The sequence below is a fragment of the Symphalangus syndactylus genome, chromosome 2 (genome assembly GCF_028878055.3).
Source record: "Symphalangus syndactylus isolate Jambi chromosome 2, NHGRI_mSymSyn1-v2.1_pri, whole genome shotgun sequence".
In the NCBI taxonomy this organism is placed as follows: Eukaryota; Metazoa; Chordata; class Mammalia; order Primates; family Hylobatidae; genus Symphalangus; species Symphalangus syndactylus.
Window position 1 is genome coordinate 117,137,853 of NC_072424.2, and position 21,931 is coordinate 117,159,783.

The following is a 21,931-nucleotide window of genomic DNA, read 5'->3' on the forward strand; positions in this document are numbered from 1 at the left end:
AGAGAAAAAACAAAAAAAAGCCGTGTTAAGCTTTGAAAGGTAACTACATTTATATTGTGTAATAAAACTGGAAAATTAATGCGATTTTGTGGTTTTTCTGTATAAGGATAAATGATACAAATTCATATTTCTGCATAAAAATTGACAGAGAAATATGCAATTACCTTATGTAAATGTACGTAGTATTTGTATTAAACTGTCTTATTTTGACACATTCTGCTTATTTTCTGATATTCCAAAGTGGTTTTTGAAAGTTTTGAATTCATAAAATATTAAAGTAATGTATATTTTGATTTATCCAAAGACCTCTGAAAAATTAGAATTCTATAGTAGTGTCATTGGTAATTAACAAATGTGTTTTTGATGAGTGATAATTCATCAGATAACATATTTAAAATATATGAATTTTGGATCTTGGGTCAAAGAAGAGACTTTCAGTTTAAACCTCAAAAGCCTGAGTTTGCATGTAATGTTACTTGCTTACAAAGTCTCTCCTTGATCTTCTTGCAAGAAAATGAAACACTTTGAACTGGTCTGGCGCTGGATGGAAGTACACATATACATAGTACTAACTAGGCAAATGACTTGGGTTCATGAAATGCAAATAAAACATTCCATGATATATTAGGTTCCTGAGGGAATAAGGAAATGTTGCATGCTATACAAGGAAATGTTTATGGCTCAGGAAAGAATGGAATGCATTTTCTTTCTGGAAAACCTTCTAAAAACAAAAGTAACTATGTAGAAAAGGTTAAGCTTAACTCAGTACTTTATTGTTCATACTGATGTTGGTGTTAGCATCTTGGCACTCAGGCAAATGAAGAATATAAGTAATTATAAATTACTCAACATTTATATAAAGTAAATATAAGTATTCTTACATAAGAGAGAATGTGCTACAATTATAGAATTCCTCAAATTAATGAGGAATGTTGTAATTTTAGAACAGAATTAGAAATATTAACATAAATATTAAATTTAAAAGAAAACATTTGTAGTTTTGATACAGAAATAATCTAGGAACAGTGTCAATCCATGTTGCAGCCAATCACCCAGTTCCTGGTCTTTTTTTTTTTTTTTTTTTTTTTTTAACTAAAAGAAACTAAGGATTCTTAAGAGAAACATCTCAGTCTTTGTTTGGCCCAGAAATGTGCAAGATAGCTTGAACTGCCTTGTGCTAGAAAGCAAGAAAGCTTTCAAAACTTTCTAAAGTACTATCAAAAAGACGTAAGAACCTACCTAAAAGAAACTACCACTAGCCAAAGTTGTATCATTAAGAATTATAATAAATCTTCCAGTCAACTGAAATCTATTAAACAGCCATGATTCCCTAGCAATGAACAAAAAGAAAAGAAATAACAGGAAGTATTTGAAAAGAAGGTGAAGAAGTTATTACTGCTGAGCTTTGTTATTTATTTGGCATTATTGGCTCATCGATTGTATCCATAAAGAATACAGAAATGAATAATGCTATAAATATATCAGTTAAAGGCATTTTCTGACACAAGGTGAGAATATCAGTAGAAAGACTCCATAATTTGTGACTACAAGTCAGACAAAAGCCATGGAAAGTATCCAAAATTCGATTATATCAGTTTTTAAATGATGCAAAGAAATAGGAAGAAATGTATCCTGTACAGATGTCTTTAGAGATAAATGGAAAAGGCGATCACTACCACGATGCACAAAAGGGGGTCACTTCCACTAAAAGAGCAGTAAAAGAAGGGCTCAAGAGGTGACGAGCAAGGTTATCAACCAAGCCTGCCCATGTGAGCTGAAACAAATGGCAACAGGCAACAGGATAGAACCAATCTTCAGACAAAAATGAATGCAAACAAAACAGAATAGGCAAACAAAAGTAAAGCAGGTAGAGACGGTTATCCAAGAACTTAAGAAGACTCTGGCAGAAACCAGAGAAACTAACAATGAAGAGAGTCCAGACTCTAATGAAGCCAAATGAAAAAGAAGTGAAGTCCAATGAGTGTCATAAACCAACTCTCACCGCTGGTCTCCATATATCTGTTTGTATCAACCCAGAGGTATTTGTGTCCACTCTTCTATAAATGCAAATTTTTGGTAGCTCTAGGAAAACAATTTAAAGGAGAAAATACCACCTCATTCCATTTTAATAAAACATATTTAGGTGGGTGCCTTTTTGTGTGTAAATCCTGTTTTTTAAAGAGGTAAATAACTGTCTCGTTTGTCAACTTAACATTCCACAGGCTGCAGAAGGGCAATTTTGATAGCCTGCAATATGAAATATAACTAAATAGCAATTTGAAATCATAATCATGAATTCAGCGTAACTTAAATGTTTTAAATTACCTTTTCCACTCACTCTTAAGTAGAATTGTTCCCCCAAAAGCCTTCTCCTTGTTCATAACTCTCCCATTGAAACTTTGACATCTTTGGTAGTGGTAGTCCAGTTTTTCTTATTACTTGATTGATGTGTTGTGAAAGATTGGAAATTTTTGAGCATGTGGTGTGTATATAAATATAAATTGGAGGGAAATGAGATCTAACAGCTTTCTAGTATTTTAAAATATTGACTTTTACAATCCTCTATTTAAGGACAATTTGCCTACAAGTTTTAAGATAGAAAGGCACCAGAAAAATTGCTATGGATTATAACCATATGCATTTAAATTTTTTTTTGGTATTTGTATTAAGAATTGCTTCCACGTAGTTATATAACATCTGTGGATTGACCATGGAACAAAGACTCATTTATAAAAAACAGTTCAATGAAAAGGCATCTAAATCTTTTACAATGTTACCAGTTTATAAATTGTTACAGTCAGAAAGATATTCACATATTTAAAAAATCCCAAACACATTGAATGGATCATCCTGGACAGTAGCTGTAGATTTCTATAGGAAGATAGAAGAATTAGGTACTATGTATAATGTAAGTCCAAGGAAGTTGGCTGAGTGATAACTTCTATCAGAGTTGTGGAATCATTAACATAATAACTATAAGTAGACTTTTGCATGTATCATTATGTCTTGGGAAAGGATCCAGATCCTCCATCTGTCTCTGATAGTAAATAATCTCAATTAATTAGGAAGATATTCATCTTCCTTAATGAGTTTGCATTTTTTTAATCCACAGAATATTTGGAATTAAGTATAGAACAATTTAAAGGAATGAAAATGATTTATTAATATTTGTGTAAAGTAGGAAACTAGATCTACCTAGGAAAATAGCCCTGATTGTAGCATTTCAACAATTTTCATTGAAGTGATTTATTTGCCTACATCCCCAGGAAACCGTGAGTTCCTTAGAAACAAGAATGGTGTATTTTATCTGAGTATACTCAATACAGTGCCTGGCCCAGAGTCAGTGCCCAGTAACTATGAATGAGTAAATGAGGTCCTTAAGGTTGTAATGAGATTTGGTTTCCATCAGCGTCTCCTTCCACAAAGATCAGAGAAAAGTCTGTCTCCTAACAGTCCTACTGAGCTGCTCCTATTTTTGAACGCTCCCTCCTGCAGCCATTTCAGAAAGTACTAGAGACAGAGGAAAAGTTTTCTCTGATGTTTTTGATGTTTATTCCAGGGCAGGCTCACAGATGGAAAGGGTCAAACTTCTGGGACGCTCCAGAGACACAGCCCCTGACATTCTCTGTGAAAGGATGTGCTATACAAAATGTGCCTGCCAGCAACTGGGCTTGAATGGCAAATGGTTGAGGCATGAAGATAGTTTTTCTTTCAGACCCTGTCTAAGCATTTGTTATCAGGAGTCACAGATATTTCAAACCACTTCCTCATGACTGCCCTTCGAATGTCTGAAAACCATATGGGCCTTTGATCTAAATATTCCCACTTTCTTCAATTGTTCCTCATATGACATAGTCTCCAAACCTTTCCTCAGCCTGATTTTCCTGCCACAGTTCATCCCTGTATTGTTGCAAAGATGCAGAAGCTAGCACAGCATGTGGGATGTAGCCTGACCAAGGTAGGCAGCAGGGGACCCTACTCTACTTCTGGGCACTGCACTTCTATAGCAGCCAACAGCCATTATCTGTTTGGTTATCATGTTCTTGACTCTCACCATACTTGCAGCCAACTCGAGCCCCTGTGTTTTGCTTTATGTTGTTGTTTCTTTCTGTGATGTTTTAAAACATGATTCTGCAATTCTGTGCTTATGTAGTTGCTATTTTGAACCTAAGGATTTAACTGGTATCTCTATTTGGATCATTATTCCAGCTTATTGTGACATTCTGGAATCATGATTCTACTATTAGATGTTTTAAATCTCACACTGTTGCCACCTATACTTTTGATAAGCCTATGGCTATATCTTCACTGACAAAAGTATTGACCAAGACAGGTTGAACAGAGAGCCCAGAGCACACTACTAGTTATCAACAAATGATTGGGGTTTTTTGTTTGTTTTGTTTTGTTTTTTAGAGATAGGGTCTCACTTTGCCGCTCAGGCTGGCACAGTCGTAGTTCACCGCAGCTTTGAATGTGGGCTCAAGCAATCCTCCTGCCTCAGCCTCTTGAGTAGCTGGAACTACAGGTGTATGACACCACCCCTGGCTAATTTTTTATTTTTTGTAGGAACAAGGTCTTGCTATGTTGCTCACTCTGGTCTCCAATTCCTGGCCTCAAGTGATCCTCCTTCCTCAGCTTCCCAAAGTGCTGGGATTACAGGCATGAGCCACTGTGCATGGCCTCAACAAATATTTATGAATTAAATCATAAATTTGGCTGAGGAAAAGTAGATCATGGTTTTTGTCTATAGTAACATTCAGGTGAGCTTACGCCCTTTCAATTATTTTCATAAGAGAATGTAACATACTTTTCCAAATTATAGTTTTCTTGCCTATATAGAGATTTCCAGGACAACCTTATTATTCCCATTCATCTTTTTCCTCTTCTATTCTATTCTTGTTCAACATAGTATTGCATATTCTTTGGATATCTAAACAAATGGCTTTTTAAAGGCAGTATTGAATTTATTATTAAATGTTGGCTTCATTATATGAAAGACTAAGAAATAATTATATCATTTTATCTGCATAAATATCTTAAAAGCAATTTTGCTAAACTGAATTTTTATCCAGACGTGTTTTAACACAAATTTGCTCCTGATTAATTAAAACACATGGGTCTAGGGACCCAGAGTGGAAGTGGGGGATAATATTGACACCTGGGTTCTTCTGCATTCGAGATTTCAGAACCCAAGTGATCAATGCTTCCACACGGCCACAATGGCTCTTTTAAAATGAAAACTAAATGGACACCTACCTACTTAGAGCTCTAGATGCTATCAAACGAAGAGGCAAATAGGCAGAGTGGGAGGGCTGATGGTTGTTAAGAAACTGTTTGGAGTCACTGACTCTGGCTACCATGGGCATATGTGGTTATTGCTATATAAGAAGGACAGAGAAAAGTATGGATGGAACCTAAACGATACAACTGCCTGCCTGGCTGCAAAAATTAATGAAGACCAACTGCATCACTATATTGGTAGGACTTCCAAAGACAAACCCTGACCAGCTCAGACGCTGTCTGAAAACAAAGGCAAGATGCAGTAGGTAGTGGAAGAGGGAAGCTGTAAATACTGCACACATCATAAAATATCTTGTGAAGAGTTACAGATATGACTACTGTAGCCTTTATTTGTGTTCACTTCCTTGTTTTGCTATATATTCCAACTAATACTCCTTTTAAAAGTTTTTTGTTGTTTTCCAACCACACTATTGTGTATGGACTATGTCGTTAGTGGTTTACTTTCCAATTCAGTCCATACTTACATTACATGAAGATCGATTTATATGGTCACTAGAGGAGAAATGAATATCACCCAGAGATCTTAGATTTGGAGCTGAATGTAGAAATTATTGAGATGTTGGGTCATTTCCCTTTGAGGGGGTGGGTAAATTTCCCACTAGGTAATGAGTCATGTTAAACAGGAATATTTATTTTAACATGCAAATTTTTACCATAAAGGACAAGTGACAAATATAGAAATTAGGAAACCAAAGTAGTAAAACAACAGTGAATGCTTGCCATTGTGTTGACTGCTCAGCATCCAAGTCTTCTTTCTATTTCAAACCTTGAATAAGGATAAGTCTTGGTGATGGGCAGGGTTCTGTCTACCCCTGTGAAAGGTAAAGAGGGGCATACATTCCATTCCCTATTTGACAGCTAGGAGTAGCACATGGCCTAGCCTTGTCCAATCACACTCCCAGCTGGAACTTTGAATCTGGGCAGTTATGCAATGATTCAGGGAGCAGAGGTTATTTCCTGGGGCAGTGGTGACTGTCCAGTGGGTGGAGAATTTCCTGCAGCCCCAATACTGGAGGTTTCAGCAGCAAATGTTAATCAGAGTTATTTCTGAGCCAGGACTCTTCTGCTTAGATTTATATGATTCCTTACCATTTCTCAAACCTGATTTTCCATGTTTCTTAGATTCAGTAGGCTAGCTATGAATTCTCTTTCTGTTTAAATATGCCCAAATCAGTTTCTCTTGCTTGCAACAAGATTTCTAAACAGTAGATCTTGTGTACACACACAAAGTACACATCACAGGCCTTTGTAGATGCATATTAAATGTTAATTCCTTTTCTTTCTTCTTTCCTTTCCCAGTTGCATGATAGGCCTATTTGTTCTCACTAACATAAGTATAAAGGTGCTTAGCATGTGACCTTGTACAAAGAAAGTAGTCAATATTGCCTCTTGTCCAAACTACACACTTAGTAAAGTAGAATTCATCATTAATTCCTCAAAGAGTCTTGACATTAAAATACAAAAAGGGCCAGGCACAGTGGCTCATACCTGTAATCCCAAAACTTTTGGAGGCTAAGGAGGGAGGATTGCTTGAGCCCAAGAGTTGGAGACCAGCTTGGGCAACATAGTGAGACTCTGTCTCTATTTAGATAAATAAATTAATTAAAAAATATAAAAGGGCCCTGAAAACCCATAAATAAAATCAAACATACATGGACAACAAATTTTTGAAAAGGGCATCAAGAAGACACAATGGGGAAAGAACAGTCTCTTCAATAAATGGTGCTGGAAAAACTAGATTACCATATGCAAAAGAATGAAACTGGACTCTTGTCTTACACCACACAAAAGTCAACTCGAAATAGATAAAGACCTAAATGTAAGACCTGAAACCATAAAGCTTCTAGACGAGAACATAGGGGAAAAGCTTCTTGACATTGGCCTTGGCAATGATATTTTGGGTATCACACCAAAAGTTCAGGTTACAAAAGCAAAAATAAATAAAAGGGGCTCCATTAAATGAAAACCTCTGTCCAGCAAAGGAAACAATTGATGGGATGAAAGAGTAACCTACAGACTGGGAAAAAAATAATTGCAAACCCCATGTCTGATGAGGGCTTAATATCCAAAATTTATAAAGAATTCTTTATAACTCAATAGCAGAAAAACAAAGAATCTGATTTGTAAAAGAATTCTTTATAACTCAATAGCAGAAAAACAAAGAATCTGATTTGTAAAAGATAGGCAATGGACCTGAGCAGATATTTCTCCACAGAAGAGATAAAATAGCCAACAGGTGTATGAAAAGGTGTGCAACATCACTAATCATAAGGAATGACTTTATACACTCACTAAAGTGATACCTTCCAAAACAGAAGCTATCCATCCTACATACAAATGTCTTCTTCCACAATTCACACAATACAACCTATTAGAAGTAAATTTCTGGCAGTTTAAGGATAGCCACTCTATCTCTCTGTCTAATTCCGAAGCCTTCAGATTAAGCTCAAAGCATCCAGCTACCTAATGAAGAAGAGTTTAAATTGTTAAAAAGGAAAAGTATATATCTTTTGAGTAAATTTTAATATTGTTGCACTGTAGACAAACATGTCATTCTGTTTTGTTTTGGTTTGGTTTTTTTTGAGACAAGAGTCTCACTCTGTCGCCCAGGCTGGAGTGCAGTGGTACGATCCCAGTACACTGCAACCTCTGCCTCCCAGGTTCAAGTGATTCTCCTGCCTCAGCCTTCTGAGTAGCTGGGATTACAGGCGCTGGCCACCAGGCCCAGCTAATTTTTGTATTTTTAGTAGAGACAGGGTTTCACCATGTTGGCCAGGCTGATCTCGAACTCCTGACCTCAGGTGATCCACCCACCTCGGTCTCCCAAAATGCTGGGATTACAGGCGTGAGCCACCGTGCCAGGCCCATTCTGTTTCAATACCACACAATCGTTATTGTGTTTATGTATAAGTACTAAGATATAATAATTGATGAAATAATAACTTAAATGTCAGTCATTTCATCTGGAGCTGAGGCAGACACACAAGCTTTCCAGCCTGCAGTTTGGAGCTGGTTTGGCCAGCCTATCCCCTCTCTGCCTATGCTGCACTTTGTGTCACTGCAAATGCTGGTTGAAAATGTGGCCCTAATGCTTTTTGACATCTTGATTAGTGGAAGCTGGAGAAACTTTTCAAAAAGTGGCAAGCAAGTCTGCTTGCTAAAAGAGATTTCAGCTTATCTCTGAGCCATATCTTTCTTTTCTTTTGCATGAAACATCTTGAATGGATAATTTAGTTATACAAATGTAAATCAAGAATCTGTGGGCAGATCTGAATGCAGGACAGGTGCTGCAGAGTGTTCTGTTTGGTGATGAAACTGCAACTTGTCCATAAGCCCAAGCCATGATTCTGACACTTTACTTTGTGATTTTTGGGGTGTGTGTGTGTGTGTGTGATTATGAATTTAGAGTCTACTGTTGAAAAAGCCTCTAGCTGACCTTGTGATGCTGCATATGTTCTGCCTTAAGCAGTTTATTGTTGTTAGTTTCGTTTTTACATGAGATGTACTAAACTGGAGAAACTGGAAGGAAGGACATCCAGAAGGAATATTTACCTCTTACAGAGGAAAAACAATCAAGAACAGGACCACGTCGTCTGCAGCTCCATCTGAACTGGACTGTTTGTGGCCTGTCTTAGTCAGTTCCGGCAACAATAGCAAAGTACCATAGGCTGGGTGGCTTAAACAACAAACATTTATTTCTCTCAGTTCTGGAAATCCGAGAGCAGGGGGGGCTAGGATGGCCAGGTTCTTGTTAAAACCTCTCTTCCTGCTTTGTAAATGGTGTATTACATGATAGAGAGACTGAACTCTAATCTCTCTCCTTCTTATAAAGGCACTAATCTCATACCCTCATGACCTAATCACTTCCCAAAGACCCCACCTCCTAATACCATGTCACTGGAACTTAGGATTTCAACATATGAATGTTGGAGGTACACAAACATGCAGTCCATAATATGTCCTATATCCTATATGAGTTAAGAGTGAATAATCCAAGATGATGAACACTACACTATTATGTTTTGGTGTCATAGTTTTGATGCCGTCATGATGCAAGATGACGCTGCAATGGGTAGGGGTAGGCTTTCCTGTGAAGGAGACATCTCTTCTCCTTGAATAAGAAGAGCCGATCTTAGGACATTAGACTTGAGGAAAGGTAAAAATCAATCTCTTTTTTTCTCTTAAGCTGTCTTAGGTGATCTGGACTGTTAGGCACAGTTATTGTCAAAAAAAAAAATTCCTGTTAGTTGGAATAATGTGACCCTTACTCTGTTGAAGCTGGCTGGGGGCAACTCTATGAGGATTCTGAAGTTAAGTTGAGATTAAACTGTGAGGGTTGCCACCTCTCGTAGTGTTTGCAAGATGCCTTTCCATTTGGGTACCTTGCCTCAAAAACGACAGTATAATTTTATTAAGTGCTACAGTTTGAAGTTAGCTGCATGATGTAGACTGAGGCGAAGAGGCTGACCCCTAGGCCTGAGTGGAGTTAGCAATGGCCATCATCCTTGGAGTAGTAGGACACTTGAATATGAACCCCAAAACATCCCTCTGGATAAGGATTATTTTAAGTTGATTACATAGCATACGCAGGAGAAGCTCTGAAAACAGTATGTTACCCTTTTGTAAGGATAATTTATATAGGAAATATCCATGTGATATCCTTATATAAATATCCTTATAAATTATAAATTATATCCTTATAAATTATAAGGATAATTTATAAAGGAAATATCCATGTGAGGGTTTCTCCCTCTGTACTGAGGAGAGGATGACTGAAAGACTCATATCCGTGAAGAAGACACTGACTGAAATCTGCATAACAAATCTTACCCTCGTTTACTGTACTTTTCCTGGTCACCTTCCAATAACTTGCCTCTCGCACACTATTTGTTTTAACTGAAGATGGTATTTAAGCCCAAATTCTAGCCACCTCTTTGAGTTACTCATCCCTGAGTTTCTCTAATGTATATTTATGTGATGTACGTGTTAATAAACTTCTATTTGTCTTTCTCTTTTTTTTTTTTGAAATGGAGTCTCGCTCTGTCGCCCAGGCTGGAGTGCAGTGGCACGATCTCGGCTCACTGCAAGCTCCGCCTCCCGGGTTCATGCCATTCTCCTGCCTCAGCCTCCCGAGTAGCTGGGACTACAGGCACCCGCCACCACGTCCGGCTAATTTTTTGTATTTTTAGTAGAGACGAGGTTTCACTGTGTTAGCCAGGATGGTCTCAATCTCCTGACCTTGTGATCCGCCTGCCTCAGCCTCCCAAAGTGCTGGGATTACAGGCGTGAGCCACCGCGCCCGGCCCGGCCTTTCTCTTTTTAATCTACCTTTTGTTACATGGACTTTAGCCAAGAACCTAGGAAGGCAGGAAGAAAAAAAGTTTCCTCCCCTACAGAGTTTAGCTGCTCTTGCATCACAGCAATTTCAGAATGTGTATCAGGTGAGGAGACAAGCAAAGAGTACCTTGACCAGGAGTTTGGGGCAGAAGAACCAGGTACAGGAGGTATTGCTGAACATCTGTGAGAAAGAGCTCTGTGTGCTTTCAGAAACAACTGAGGGCAGTTTGCTATTAGAAAGTTTATGCTGGGAAGGTAAATTTTAATTATCAATTGAGCTGCTATATTATTTTTTTTAAGTCACCCTGTGGCAGGCAGCCCCAGTATTCATTTATGAGATTTTATTTTCTTCACAAAATAGGATTTCAAACTTTGTGATGTAAACCAAAAATAAAATTCTAAGCCCCCCAACCGACTGAATGAACCCTCCTCTCAGCCAAGGGTTCCAAAGAAAACCCGAAAAACTAAAACTAGCTCATGCCGTGATGGAAAGAGGGAGTCCAGGCCTGCCTCTTTCTGCTCTCCTCCCTTTGGAATTCAGGCACAGCCGACCAGCATTAGCATTAAAACAGAGATCTTAAGACTGACAAAAAAGACTCCTTGTAGCAATAAGATACCAAATTCCAACGTGGCCTGAGTATAGTGTCACGTGACAGATAGCAGGCCCTGAAAGAAATCAAAGCATTTTACCCCAAAATACATTGCTTGGACATATTTTGAAATGGCCCTGCAAAGCTATCTCTTGCAGGGAAAAATCTACATCCTGTAGAGAATCCCCTTCCTTTTCCAGGTCTTTTCCTGATACAGAAGAGATTTAACTGAGTCTGGGACCTTTTAGAGTCTGATAAGAGATATTTACCATATATTCCTCTGAAGCCTATGACCTGGAAGTTTCATCTATGTAACAAGAACCTTGGCTTCCACAACCCCCTGCTTGTCTTAACTACAGACATTTCTTTCTGCTGACTTACACTCTTCAAGCAAAGCTTAACCCTTTCAACCAACTGCCAATCAAGAAGTCTTTGAATGTACCTATGACCTATAAGCTCCTGCTTCGAGTTATCCTGCCTTTCCAGATGAAGCCAATGTCTACCTTACATGCACTGATGGCTATCTTGTATCTCCCTGTGCTGTATAAAACCAAGCTGTAACCCAACCACCTTGGCCACATGTTCTCAGGACCTCTTGAGACTGTGCCTTGGGCCTTGGTCACTTAGATTTGGCTTGGAATAAATCCCTTCAGATATTTCACAGAGTTGACTCTTTTCCATTGACAGTGATTACTTGTATCTGGAACAATACTGAGTAGTTTTGAAACTGCCTTTGCAAAATTATAACTGAGGAAATTACGACAGTGAAAGAAATCAGACCTAACCAACTCCATCTTGCTTCTAACCCTCAAGTTGTCCTTGTTCATTCCTGGGCGTAGGGCAAACTAACTTTGGGAAGGAATTCAGTTCATGGTTTGACTCTGAAACAAAATTGATAGCAGCCCTTTCCCGAAAAGACCCCTTTCTTGTCTGGGGTCCAGTCTGCCTTTGCAGGACTAACAAATTAGCTACAAGATTCGAAATTACAACATAGGGGTCATGCAACCTTTGGTTCCAAAAGTCCGAACCCCCCCAAATTGCTCCTGGGGACCTAAGATCAGTGCTTGAAATATTTTGCAGACCCTGAACTCAATGGATCAGCCGGCACCACCTGGACCGGTAATCTGGCTCAACCAGTTCTGCCATCCCACCCAGGAACAGAAGACAGCAAGAAAACTTCATTTTGACCCCCTGTGATTCCACCTCCAACCTGACCAATCCATACTCCTCACTTCCTAAGCCCCTACCCACCAAATTATCTTTAAAAACTCTGATCCCCAATTGCTCAGGGAGACTGATTGGAGTAATAATAAAACTCCAGCCTCCCACACAGCTGGCTCTGCGTGTATTACTCTTTGGCCATTGCAATTGCCCTGTCTTGATAAATTGGCTCTGTCTAGGCAGCAGGCAATGTGAACCCATTGGGCGGTTACGTTGTTTTTTCCTCCACTTGTTACTGACATAAAAGAGAATAAGTTATGAGTAAAATTCATGGATCTCTGCATTCTTTGAATGAAATCTGCAAACATGTAATTATTTGTTAGACCTCTGGCTGAGAATAGTACTCACATGAATGTTGTAATAAAGAAACAACTATTTGAATACAAAGTTCAAACAAATAGAATATTTATAATATCCCAGGCAAGTTTGAGTTTCAGATTCCCTTTAAGTAGAATATATTATAAAAATTATGAGAGGCAAGGATGAATATTCAGACAAGGGAGTTTAAAATTCTTCATGAGAATAAAGCAAATGATAGAAGAAAAAGAATTTATGCTGAGATGAATAAAATGTATGTGGGCCAGCTTTTTAAAAAATCACAATTACTTTCTTATAAATTTAGAAATAAAGCCATTTAATCAACAGACTTAAAATGGACGTTATTTTAGACACAGAGAACTTATAAAGAGAATTTGGATTATGAAGTTACAAGCCAAAAAGATACAGAATTTAAAATGATACAGATTTCAATAAATAAGAAATGTGAAAACTAAATTATATAATATAGTAATAATAGTAAAACTTCATTAAGTTTAAATAGTAAGTAAAAAATGACAGGGAGAAAAAATATTTGGTAAGAATATACAGAGAAGAATGCAAAAATCTTGTTAGAAAATTTCCACTTGCATCTGTGAGGCAGTAGGTTGTATCAGACTAACTCCTCTCTTCTGACAAGGGACAAAGATTCTTTGCTTGGCTAAGCTTTAGTCAGGGTCCTGAACCTTCTCTTAGGCCCACCTATGCACTTCCTGATAAAATCCAGTTTTAGAAAAGAACACTATTAAGTCATTTTACCAAGAACTCCTACCTTTAATATCTGATCACCCTTAATATATGATCAGGTTTCTTATCCCTCTCCTCCCACCACAGGTGATGTTTGATCACCCTGGCCTGTCTTCAGCAAGAATCCTGTTAGGTTGGTTTAGTCAGAATTCCCTTACCCCTGATGTTTCCTGCTAGTAATTTTTCTTTTCTTATCACAGACCCTCTACCCTGTTTCTTAGCTATAAATTCCCACTTGCCCAGGCTGTATTTGGAATTGAGCCCAATCTTTCATACTACAAGACCCTGTTGCAGTGGTCCCTAAACATTTGTTGCTGATCTTGAATAAAGTCTTCCTTACTGTGCTTTAACAAGTATCATTGAACAATCTTTTCTTTAACACAAGAATAACAAAAAAGCTTGTAAAAAGTATTTTTTAAAAAACAGCTTTTGGAGACATCTGAGAACAACTAAGACTGTTGCAATTAATGGTACAAATTCTGGAGTCAAGGGAAATGCATTGAGGTAAACCTCACATTCTTTGTGGGTTGTCCTTTCAAGCCATTTTTCAATATGTAAGTGGCCCAGGTGAGAGGAAAAGCAGAAGGAAAGGCCTAGAACGGTTAAGGCTCACAAGGCTGGGGAGGCAAAGGTTGGAGTTCAATACTAGTCAGGTACTTGAGGAGCCAAGACTGGAGAAAAGGGAATTGCAGAAAAGTGGGTTTGATATTCTGCAACTCTTTTTTTCCCTCGGGGAATTTGATTATTCCTGAGCTTCCAGTGTGAGAATATAAGCAATAAAGCAGAAAGTGGAAGCTAAGAGGCTGAGAAACCAAGCAGAACTTGAGATAGTTTCAGTGTTTGAGAGAGACAAAAATTAAGTTCAGACACTTCCAAGGACCTCTTATATTTTAGTTAGTTCAGTCACTGATTGGATCAAGATGATGTGTAGCTTCTCTGTCTTTTAGAAAAAAAAGTCATCTCTAAAAGAAGATATTATCCAGTGATCTTATAACTCATCATACACAATGATTGGCATTAAGTAAAAAATTAGCAGACATCCCGAGAGACAGGAAAAAAAATGGGCAAATACTAAAGCAGAAACAATAGATGGCCTATATATTAGAGTTATAAAGACAGAGGCTTTATTTATTTTTTTTTTTTGAGACAGAGTCTCGCTCTGTTGCCCAGGCTAGAGTGCAGTGGCACAATCTCGGCGCACTGCCAGCTCCACCTCCCGGGTTCATGCCATTCTCCTGCCTCAGCCTCCCGAGTAGCCGGGACTATAGGCGCCCGCCACCACGCCCAGCTAATTTTTTGTATTTTTAGTAGAGACGGGGTTTCACCATGTTAGCCAGGATGATCTCGATCTCCTGACCTTGTGATCCGCCCGCCTCGGCCTCCCAAAGTGCTGGGATTACAGGCATGAGCCACCGCGCCCGGCCAAGACAGAGGCTTTTAAATGGTAATAATGAAGTTAAGAAAATAGATTTATAAATATAAAATTTTGCCAGAGAACTGGAATCTATAAAAATGATCCAATGTAAGTTATAGTTGAGAAATATAAATAATAAAAATTAAGATCTCATCAGATGACTGAGGCAACAGGATCACTTGAGGCCAGGAGTTTGAGACCAGCCTGGGCAACACTGTGAGAATTTTTTTAAAAATTTAAAAAAAAGAAAAAAAGATCTCATCAGATGATGTAAACAGCACATTTGACAGTAAAAGAAAGGATTATGGAACTGCTAAATAAGAAATATAAAATTAAAAAGATGAAAAATAGAAGAGATATATGAAAAATGGTGATAATTCTTACATATGTGTAATTAGATCCCCAAAAGGAAAAGAGGAAGAGAATGAGATATAAACAATAATTGAAGGGATACTGGCTGAGAAGCTTCCAAAACTGACACAAGATATCAAGTCAAACATTCAAGAATCTCTATAAAACCCCAGCACATCAAGGTACCAAGGTGTGTACCTTGGTAAAACTGCTTAAAACCAAAGACAAAGAGAAAATATTAAAAGCATCCAGAGGACAAAACACATTATTTCCAAGCAGAAACAAACTGATGAAAGCTAGATGACAATGGAAGACAATGGACTGATATTTTTAGCATACCAACCAACTTAGAATTCTATAAGCAGTGCAAACATCTGAAGGTAAAGACATTTTTTCCAGACAAAATATGAGTGTATTTGTTGCCAATAAATCCACATTAAAATTGATGTAGCAATCTCTATAAATATTAGTTGATATAAATGAATAAACTAAAATGATGAATTCACAAATGGTAGTTAGCCTTTTTTTGAGTTTAAGAAATTAAAGCTTTGTTCAGGATATTAGATTGTCTTCCTTCCTTTTTTTTTTTTTTTTTTTTGAGATGGAGTCTTGCTCTGTTGCCCAGGCTGGAGTGCAATGGCATGATCTCGGCTCACTGCAACCTCAGCCTGCTGGGTTCAAGCAATTCTCCTGCCTCAGCCCTCCGAGTAGCTGGGACTACAGGCACGCACTACCATGCCCGGCTAATTTTTTGTATTTTTAGTAGAGACGGGGTTTCACCATGTTGGCCAGGCTGGTCTCGAACTCCTGACCTCGTGATCTGCCCACCTCGGCCTTCTAAAGTGCTGGGATTACAGGCACGAGCACCACACCCAGCCAATGTCTTCCTCCCTTTAAATTTGTTTTTTTTTTTTTTTTTTTTTTTTTTTTTTTTGCAGAGATGTGGTTTCGCCATGTTGCTCAGGCTGGTCTCAAGGTCCTGAGCTCAAGCGATCTGCCTGCTTTGGCCTCCTGAAGTTCTGGGATTATAGGTGTGAGCCACTGTACCCATCCTTCCTTTCTTTCTTTTTTTTTGAGACAGGGTCTCATTCTGTCACTCAGGTTGGAAGTGTGGTGGCATGACCACACCTCCTTTGTTAAAGGAGCAACATAAGGCTAGCTGTGGTGGTTTACACCACACCCCAGCACTTTGGGAGGCTGAGCTGGGAGGATCACTTGAGCTCAGAAGTCTGAGACCAGCCTGGGCAACATAGGGAGACCCCATCTCTACAAAAAAAATTTAAAAATTAGCCGGGCATGGTGGCATGTACCTGTGTTCCAGCTATTTGGGAGGCCGAGGCAGGAGGATCACTTGAACCTGGGAGGTCAAAGCTACAGTGAGCCATGATTGCGCCATCTGCACTCCAGCCTGGGTGACAGAGTGAGACCCTGTCTCTAAAAAAATAAATAAGTAAAAGGAGCAACATAAGAACAAGTAAATCCTTTTAATTGAGTATTTTACATGAATTAATAAATGACAATCTATTTATAGTATTTAACAATTACAACAGGAAATGAGACATTTAGAAAGGCTTAGCAATACACAGCATAGTGAAGTGGATAAAAAGTAAAAAAAAGTTGTTAAAAAATACATTTCTACTACTTTATAAATATTTAGCTTATGGCCATATATATGTAAATAACTGAAATATCTCTTAATTTTTAGTGGTTATTGAATATGTATTTTATATCTTGTTTTAAATTATAATTTGTTAAAGTTATTAAAATCTAATGTGGTATTAAATTATTAACTCTTTAAAATAAATATTAGTGCCTGGTTTCTAACTTCTCTTTCCCTTAAATAAAAGTTACTTAAGTAACTTGTAAGTGGGGACTAAGCCTATATGTTTTCTAAAATTTTGTATGACACATAGGTCCTAATTCATCAATTTGGGAGTAGACAATTACATTATATTCTCATTCATATTATCGATTTTGAGCACTAATCTATTCTTCCTTTAGGTTTCTGTTTCCAAATAATTTCTGGAAACCACAAGGAATATTTACAAAATTAGTGAGACAATTGCCTTCCTTGCTAGCTGGTTATGAGTTGATATTTTCAGTCCTAGAGGAACACAACTGTTGCCAGTGAACTCAAGTTTCCTCCACTAAAATATTACCATCACCAAAAATCCAAATTCATGGGACTGGGTTGGAGATGAGACACTGGAAATCAAATGGGTTCCTTTATATTTCGATTATCATTTACTTAATTTGTAAAACTCTACTTTTGGGGCATTTTCTGTAGGCAGAAAATTTTCTAAGCATATAATCTTATTTATTTATTTTTTTTTAACCAACCTAGAGGTGAGCAGCGTGATTATTCCCATTTTCAAAAGACAAATCTGTGGCAGAGACAAGTTATCAACTTGCTCAAGACTTTCCAGCTCTGCACTAGTACAGACATGATTCTCACTCGACAAGGTGAATTCAGAGTCTGTATCTCTCCCGTGCTACGTAGGCACAAGTCATTGGGTAACACTTCTAAGAAAGCTCTTCTGCCCTTTCCCACTTTCTCCTTCTTCCTACCTGAAGCAGATGTATTTGTTAGAGCTACAGTGGCCATATTCCACCTCTAAGGCAACTGTGAAGATGAAAGCCATGGGCTTGGGACAGCAGAGCAGAGAAGTAAAGGGAACCTAGATCCCTGTTAATGTCATGCACCTGCTTGCTAGGCCTGAAATACTCACCTCCAGACATCCATGTTCTTTCAGACACCATTATTTGGGTTTTCTACCTTATCCAATGGATTGAATCCTGATACTAGCCTGTCAGTGTAGAAGTGCCCCAGGGTTCTGTCACTGGACCTTGCTATTGTCTGAATGTTGGTGTCCCCTAAAAAATTCGGGTATTGTAATTCTAACCCCCAAGATGATGGCATTAGGAGATGGGGCTTTTTGGAGGTGAATGGGTCATGAGGGTGGAGCCTTCATGAATGTGATTCTTGCCCTTACAAAAGAGGCTCCAGAGAGTTGCCTTGTGCCTTCTGTCATATGAAGATAAAGTGAGAGGTCACCATCTGTGAATCAGAAAATGGGCTCTGACCAGATACCGAATCTGCTGATGTCTTGATCTTGGGTCTCCCACCCTCCAGAACTATAAGAAGTACATTTCGGTTGTTTATAAAATACCCAGTCTATGGTACTTTGTTATAGCAGCCCAAATGGGCTATGACAGATCTCTCCTTTTTTTTTTTTTTTTTTTAAATCTATGGAGACTTCATATACAGAGACTTCTGAAAACTTTTACATTTATGTCTCCAGCCCAGACTACTCTCTCTCTCTCTTCTTTTTTTTTTTTTTTTTTTTTTGAGATGGAGTCTGTTGCCCAGACTGGAGTGCAGTGGCACAATCTTGGCCCACTGCAAGCTCCACCTCCCGGGTTCACACCATTCTCCTGCCTCAACCTCCCGAGTAGCTGGGACTACAGGTGCCCACCACCACTCCTGGCTAATTTTTTTGTGTTTTTAGTACAGACAAGGTTTCATTGTGTTAGCCAGGATGGTCTTGATCTCCTGACCTCGTGATTCACCCGCCTCAGTCTCCCAAAGTGCTGGGATTACAGGCGTGAGCCATTGCGCCCGGCCTCTCAGACTACTCTCTTGAACTACAGATTCATTTAATTTTTTTTTTTTTAAGATAGGCAGAGTTTTACTATGTTGCCCAGGCTGGAGTGCAGTAGCTATTCACAGGCACTATCATAGCACATTAAAGCCTTGCACTCCTGGCCTCCAGCAATCCTACCACTTCAGCCTTCTGAGTTGCGACTACAGCTGCACCACCATGCCTGACTTCACACCCTATTGACATCTCTACTTACGTATTATCACTGCTGTGTTGCATTGCTATAACAGAATACCACAGATGGGGTAATTTATAAAGAACGGGAATTTATTTCACACCGTCCTGGAGGCTGAGAAGATCAAGATCAACACCCTGGCATCTGATGAGGGCTTTCTTGTTGCATCCTCACATGGCAGAAGGTAGAAGGGCAAGGGTTGGGGGGCAAGTGTTGTGTCCTCACATTGGCAGAAGACAGTGAACCCACTCCTGCCAGCCCTTTTCATAGTGACATTAATCCATTATTAATCCATTCATAAAAGCAGAGCCTTCATGAACTAAACACCTCCCATTAGGCCCCACCTTCCTGCCAAAGAAATTCCTCCTCCAGTCTTCCCCGTTATAGAAAATGGCAACTCCATCCTTTAGTTACTAAGATCAAAAATTTGGACTCATGCCTGACTCCTCTCTTCCTTTTCCATCCCACATCTGATCCAACACAAAAGTCCCATTAGTTCTATTCTCAATACGGTGCAGAGTTCAACCACCCCTCATCCAAGTTATCTTAGTAACAACTGCCTTCCCGGCCACTCCCCTAAAATATCGATGCCTCTCCAGCCCAGCTATATATCCCCATCGTTCCTTCTTTCTCTTTAGAAAAAACACACTGCACATTTTCTGTACATTTTACTTATTTGCTGTGTTTATTCTCTGTCTCCTTCTCTTGCCTGTATGTTGCAGGGGGACAGGCATTTTCGTTGGGTTTTCCCTGCTGTTGAATCCCCCATAAACAGATGCTAATTGAATAGTGGCTTCCCCAGGACAGAGGCCCATGGGGCTATCACTTTTCTAAATGTCCATTTCCCTAAATCCCTTTATCTCTTCTGGATCTGTCCTCATTTTAAAATAAGAAACTAGCATTTCTGTGAACTGACTAGGAAAAATTTCAATTGTCATTTCAGTAAGAAGTTTCATTTTGGACCAGTGACTATGATTATCCTTCCTTAAAGACATAGGAAATCATTTTCTTGGTGTTGACATTGCTGCTCAGCATGAGATGAAGAAGGGATGGGGCTCAGTGTGTGGTTTGGGCTCTTTTGTTTGCAAGAAACCTCTAGAGATGTATTATAGTGACCCCAAGAAAAAGGATTTGTTTAGTTTTTTTTTTTTTGAAATAGAGTCTCGCTCTGTCGCCTAGGCTGGAGTGCAATGGCATGATCAAGGCTCACTGCAACCTCCGCCTCCAGGGTTCAAGCAATTCTCCTGCCTCAGCCTCCTGAGTAACTGGGACTACAGGTGCGTGCCACCATGCCCAGCTAATTTTTTGTATTTTTAGTAGAGACGGGGTTTCACAGTCTTAGCCAGGATGGTCTCGATCTCCTGATCTCGTGATCCGCCCGCCTCGGCCTCCCAAAGTGCTGGGATTACAGGCGTGAGCCACTGCGCCCAAGCTTGTTTAGTTTTTTTATTTACTTATATAATAATGAAGAAACATGTGGACCTGGGCTGGGGACAAGCAGGAAAGTCACCAAGAATCACGAGGCACGTGGTTTCTCACTGTTCTCTAGGCTTACTTACCAACTTCCGCTGCTTACTCATAATTTCTGTTTCCTCTTCGTTTTTCCGGGGCCCTAGTCTACCTCCGGGCTTCCGTTGGCATCAGCTTCCATTCCCCTACATCTGATGGCTCGGCCTCTGTTTCTCAAAATTAGGCAGCTCTGGTTTACAACAGGGGACAGTAAACAGATTGCTCCAGTCAGTGCTCACCCCTGTGCTGTCTGCTGTGGTCAGGGTTTGGAAAGGGTCGCATAAAGCAAAACACGCCCCCAGAAGCTTTGCTAAGGGAAAGTAGATGGGAGTCACGCCCCTCCCCCATTGTCATCTCCATAGAAACAGGTTCCTGTTTATTCAGATGACTGTTTAACTGTTTCAACTCTACTTTGACTTGGAAAAGTGTTCGAGGATACTGACATTGTTTTACGATTCCCATCTTTGACCACCTTATCCTAGCCCCAAATGTTAAACATGCAGCCCATTAATGCTTGAGCTTAGTTTTGTTTTCAGAATCCTCTGCCCGAAGTTTCTAGCTTCCTTCCAAGCTCTGGGGACAGAGAGGAGCCTCCTCTTTTGTGGAGTGTATTCAATGTGTATATATATATTTTTTTATTAAAAATTTTTTTTTTTTACTGTGACTAGTTCAGGATGACGTTTTACAAAATCCCTTTTTTTTGGTCTGTTATTGTTTCTGGAAAGGAAAGTTTTATTTCCTTGTTTATTCTGTGTCTTCTGCTCTCTCCTGTATGTTGCATGGAGGCAGGAATTTTTGTTAGTTTTTTCTCCGTGTTGAATCTCCCATAAACAGTTGCTGATTGAATAGTGGCTTTCCCAGGACAAGGGCCTGTGGGACTACCTTCAATGGTTTTAACTTGAATGCAGAATAATTTTCTTTAAGAGATTAGATTTTATTTCATTTTTTATTTTTATTCATTTATTTTTTGGGGGGGACGGAGTCTCACTCTGTAGCCCAGGCTCCAGTGCAGTGGCACCATCTCCACTCACTGCAAGCTCCGCCTCCCAGGTTCATGCCATTCTCCTGCCTCAGCCTCCCAAGTGGCTGGGACTACAAGCGCCCGCCACCACGCCCTGCTAATTTTTTGTATTTTTAGTAGAGATGGGGTTTCACCATGTTAGCTAGGATGGTCTCGATCTCCTGACCTCGTGATCCTCCTGTCTCGGCCTCCCAAAGTGCTGGGATTACAGGCGTGAGCCATCGTGCCCATCCAGATTTTATTTTTTTTTAAAATCTTTAGTTCAAATGTATGCCAATACTTTTCAAA

At 39.2% G+C, this 21,931-nt stretch overlaps 1 protein-coding gene across 3 annotated transcripts in view; it reads right to left on the reverse strand.

Moving 5' to 3' along the window:
- Positions 1-20,935, reverse strand: part of TXLNB (taxilin beta) — an 82,999-nt gene extending 62,064 nt beyond the window's left edge. For all 3 annotated transcript variants that reach the window (XM_055265705.2, XM_055265710.2, XM_055265700.2), the window contains exon 1: positions 20,673-20,935. Coding sequence is in view for 2 of the 3 variants with exons in the window: in XM_055265710.2 (XP_055121685.2) it covers positions 20,673-20,693 (21 nt within the window). In the remaining variant the exon portion in view is untranslated. The remainder of the gene's footprint in view (positions 1-20,672) is intronic.
- Positions 20,936-21,931: the final 996 nt, after the last annotated feature.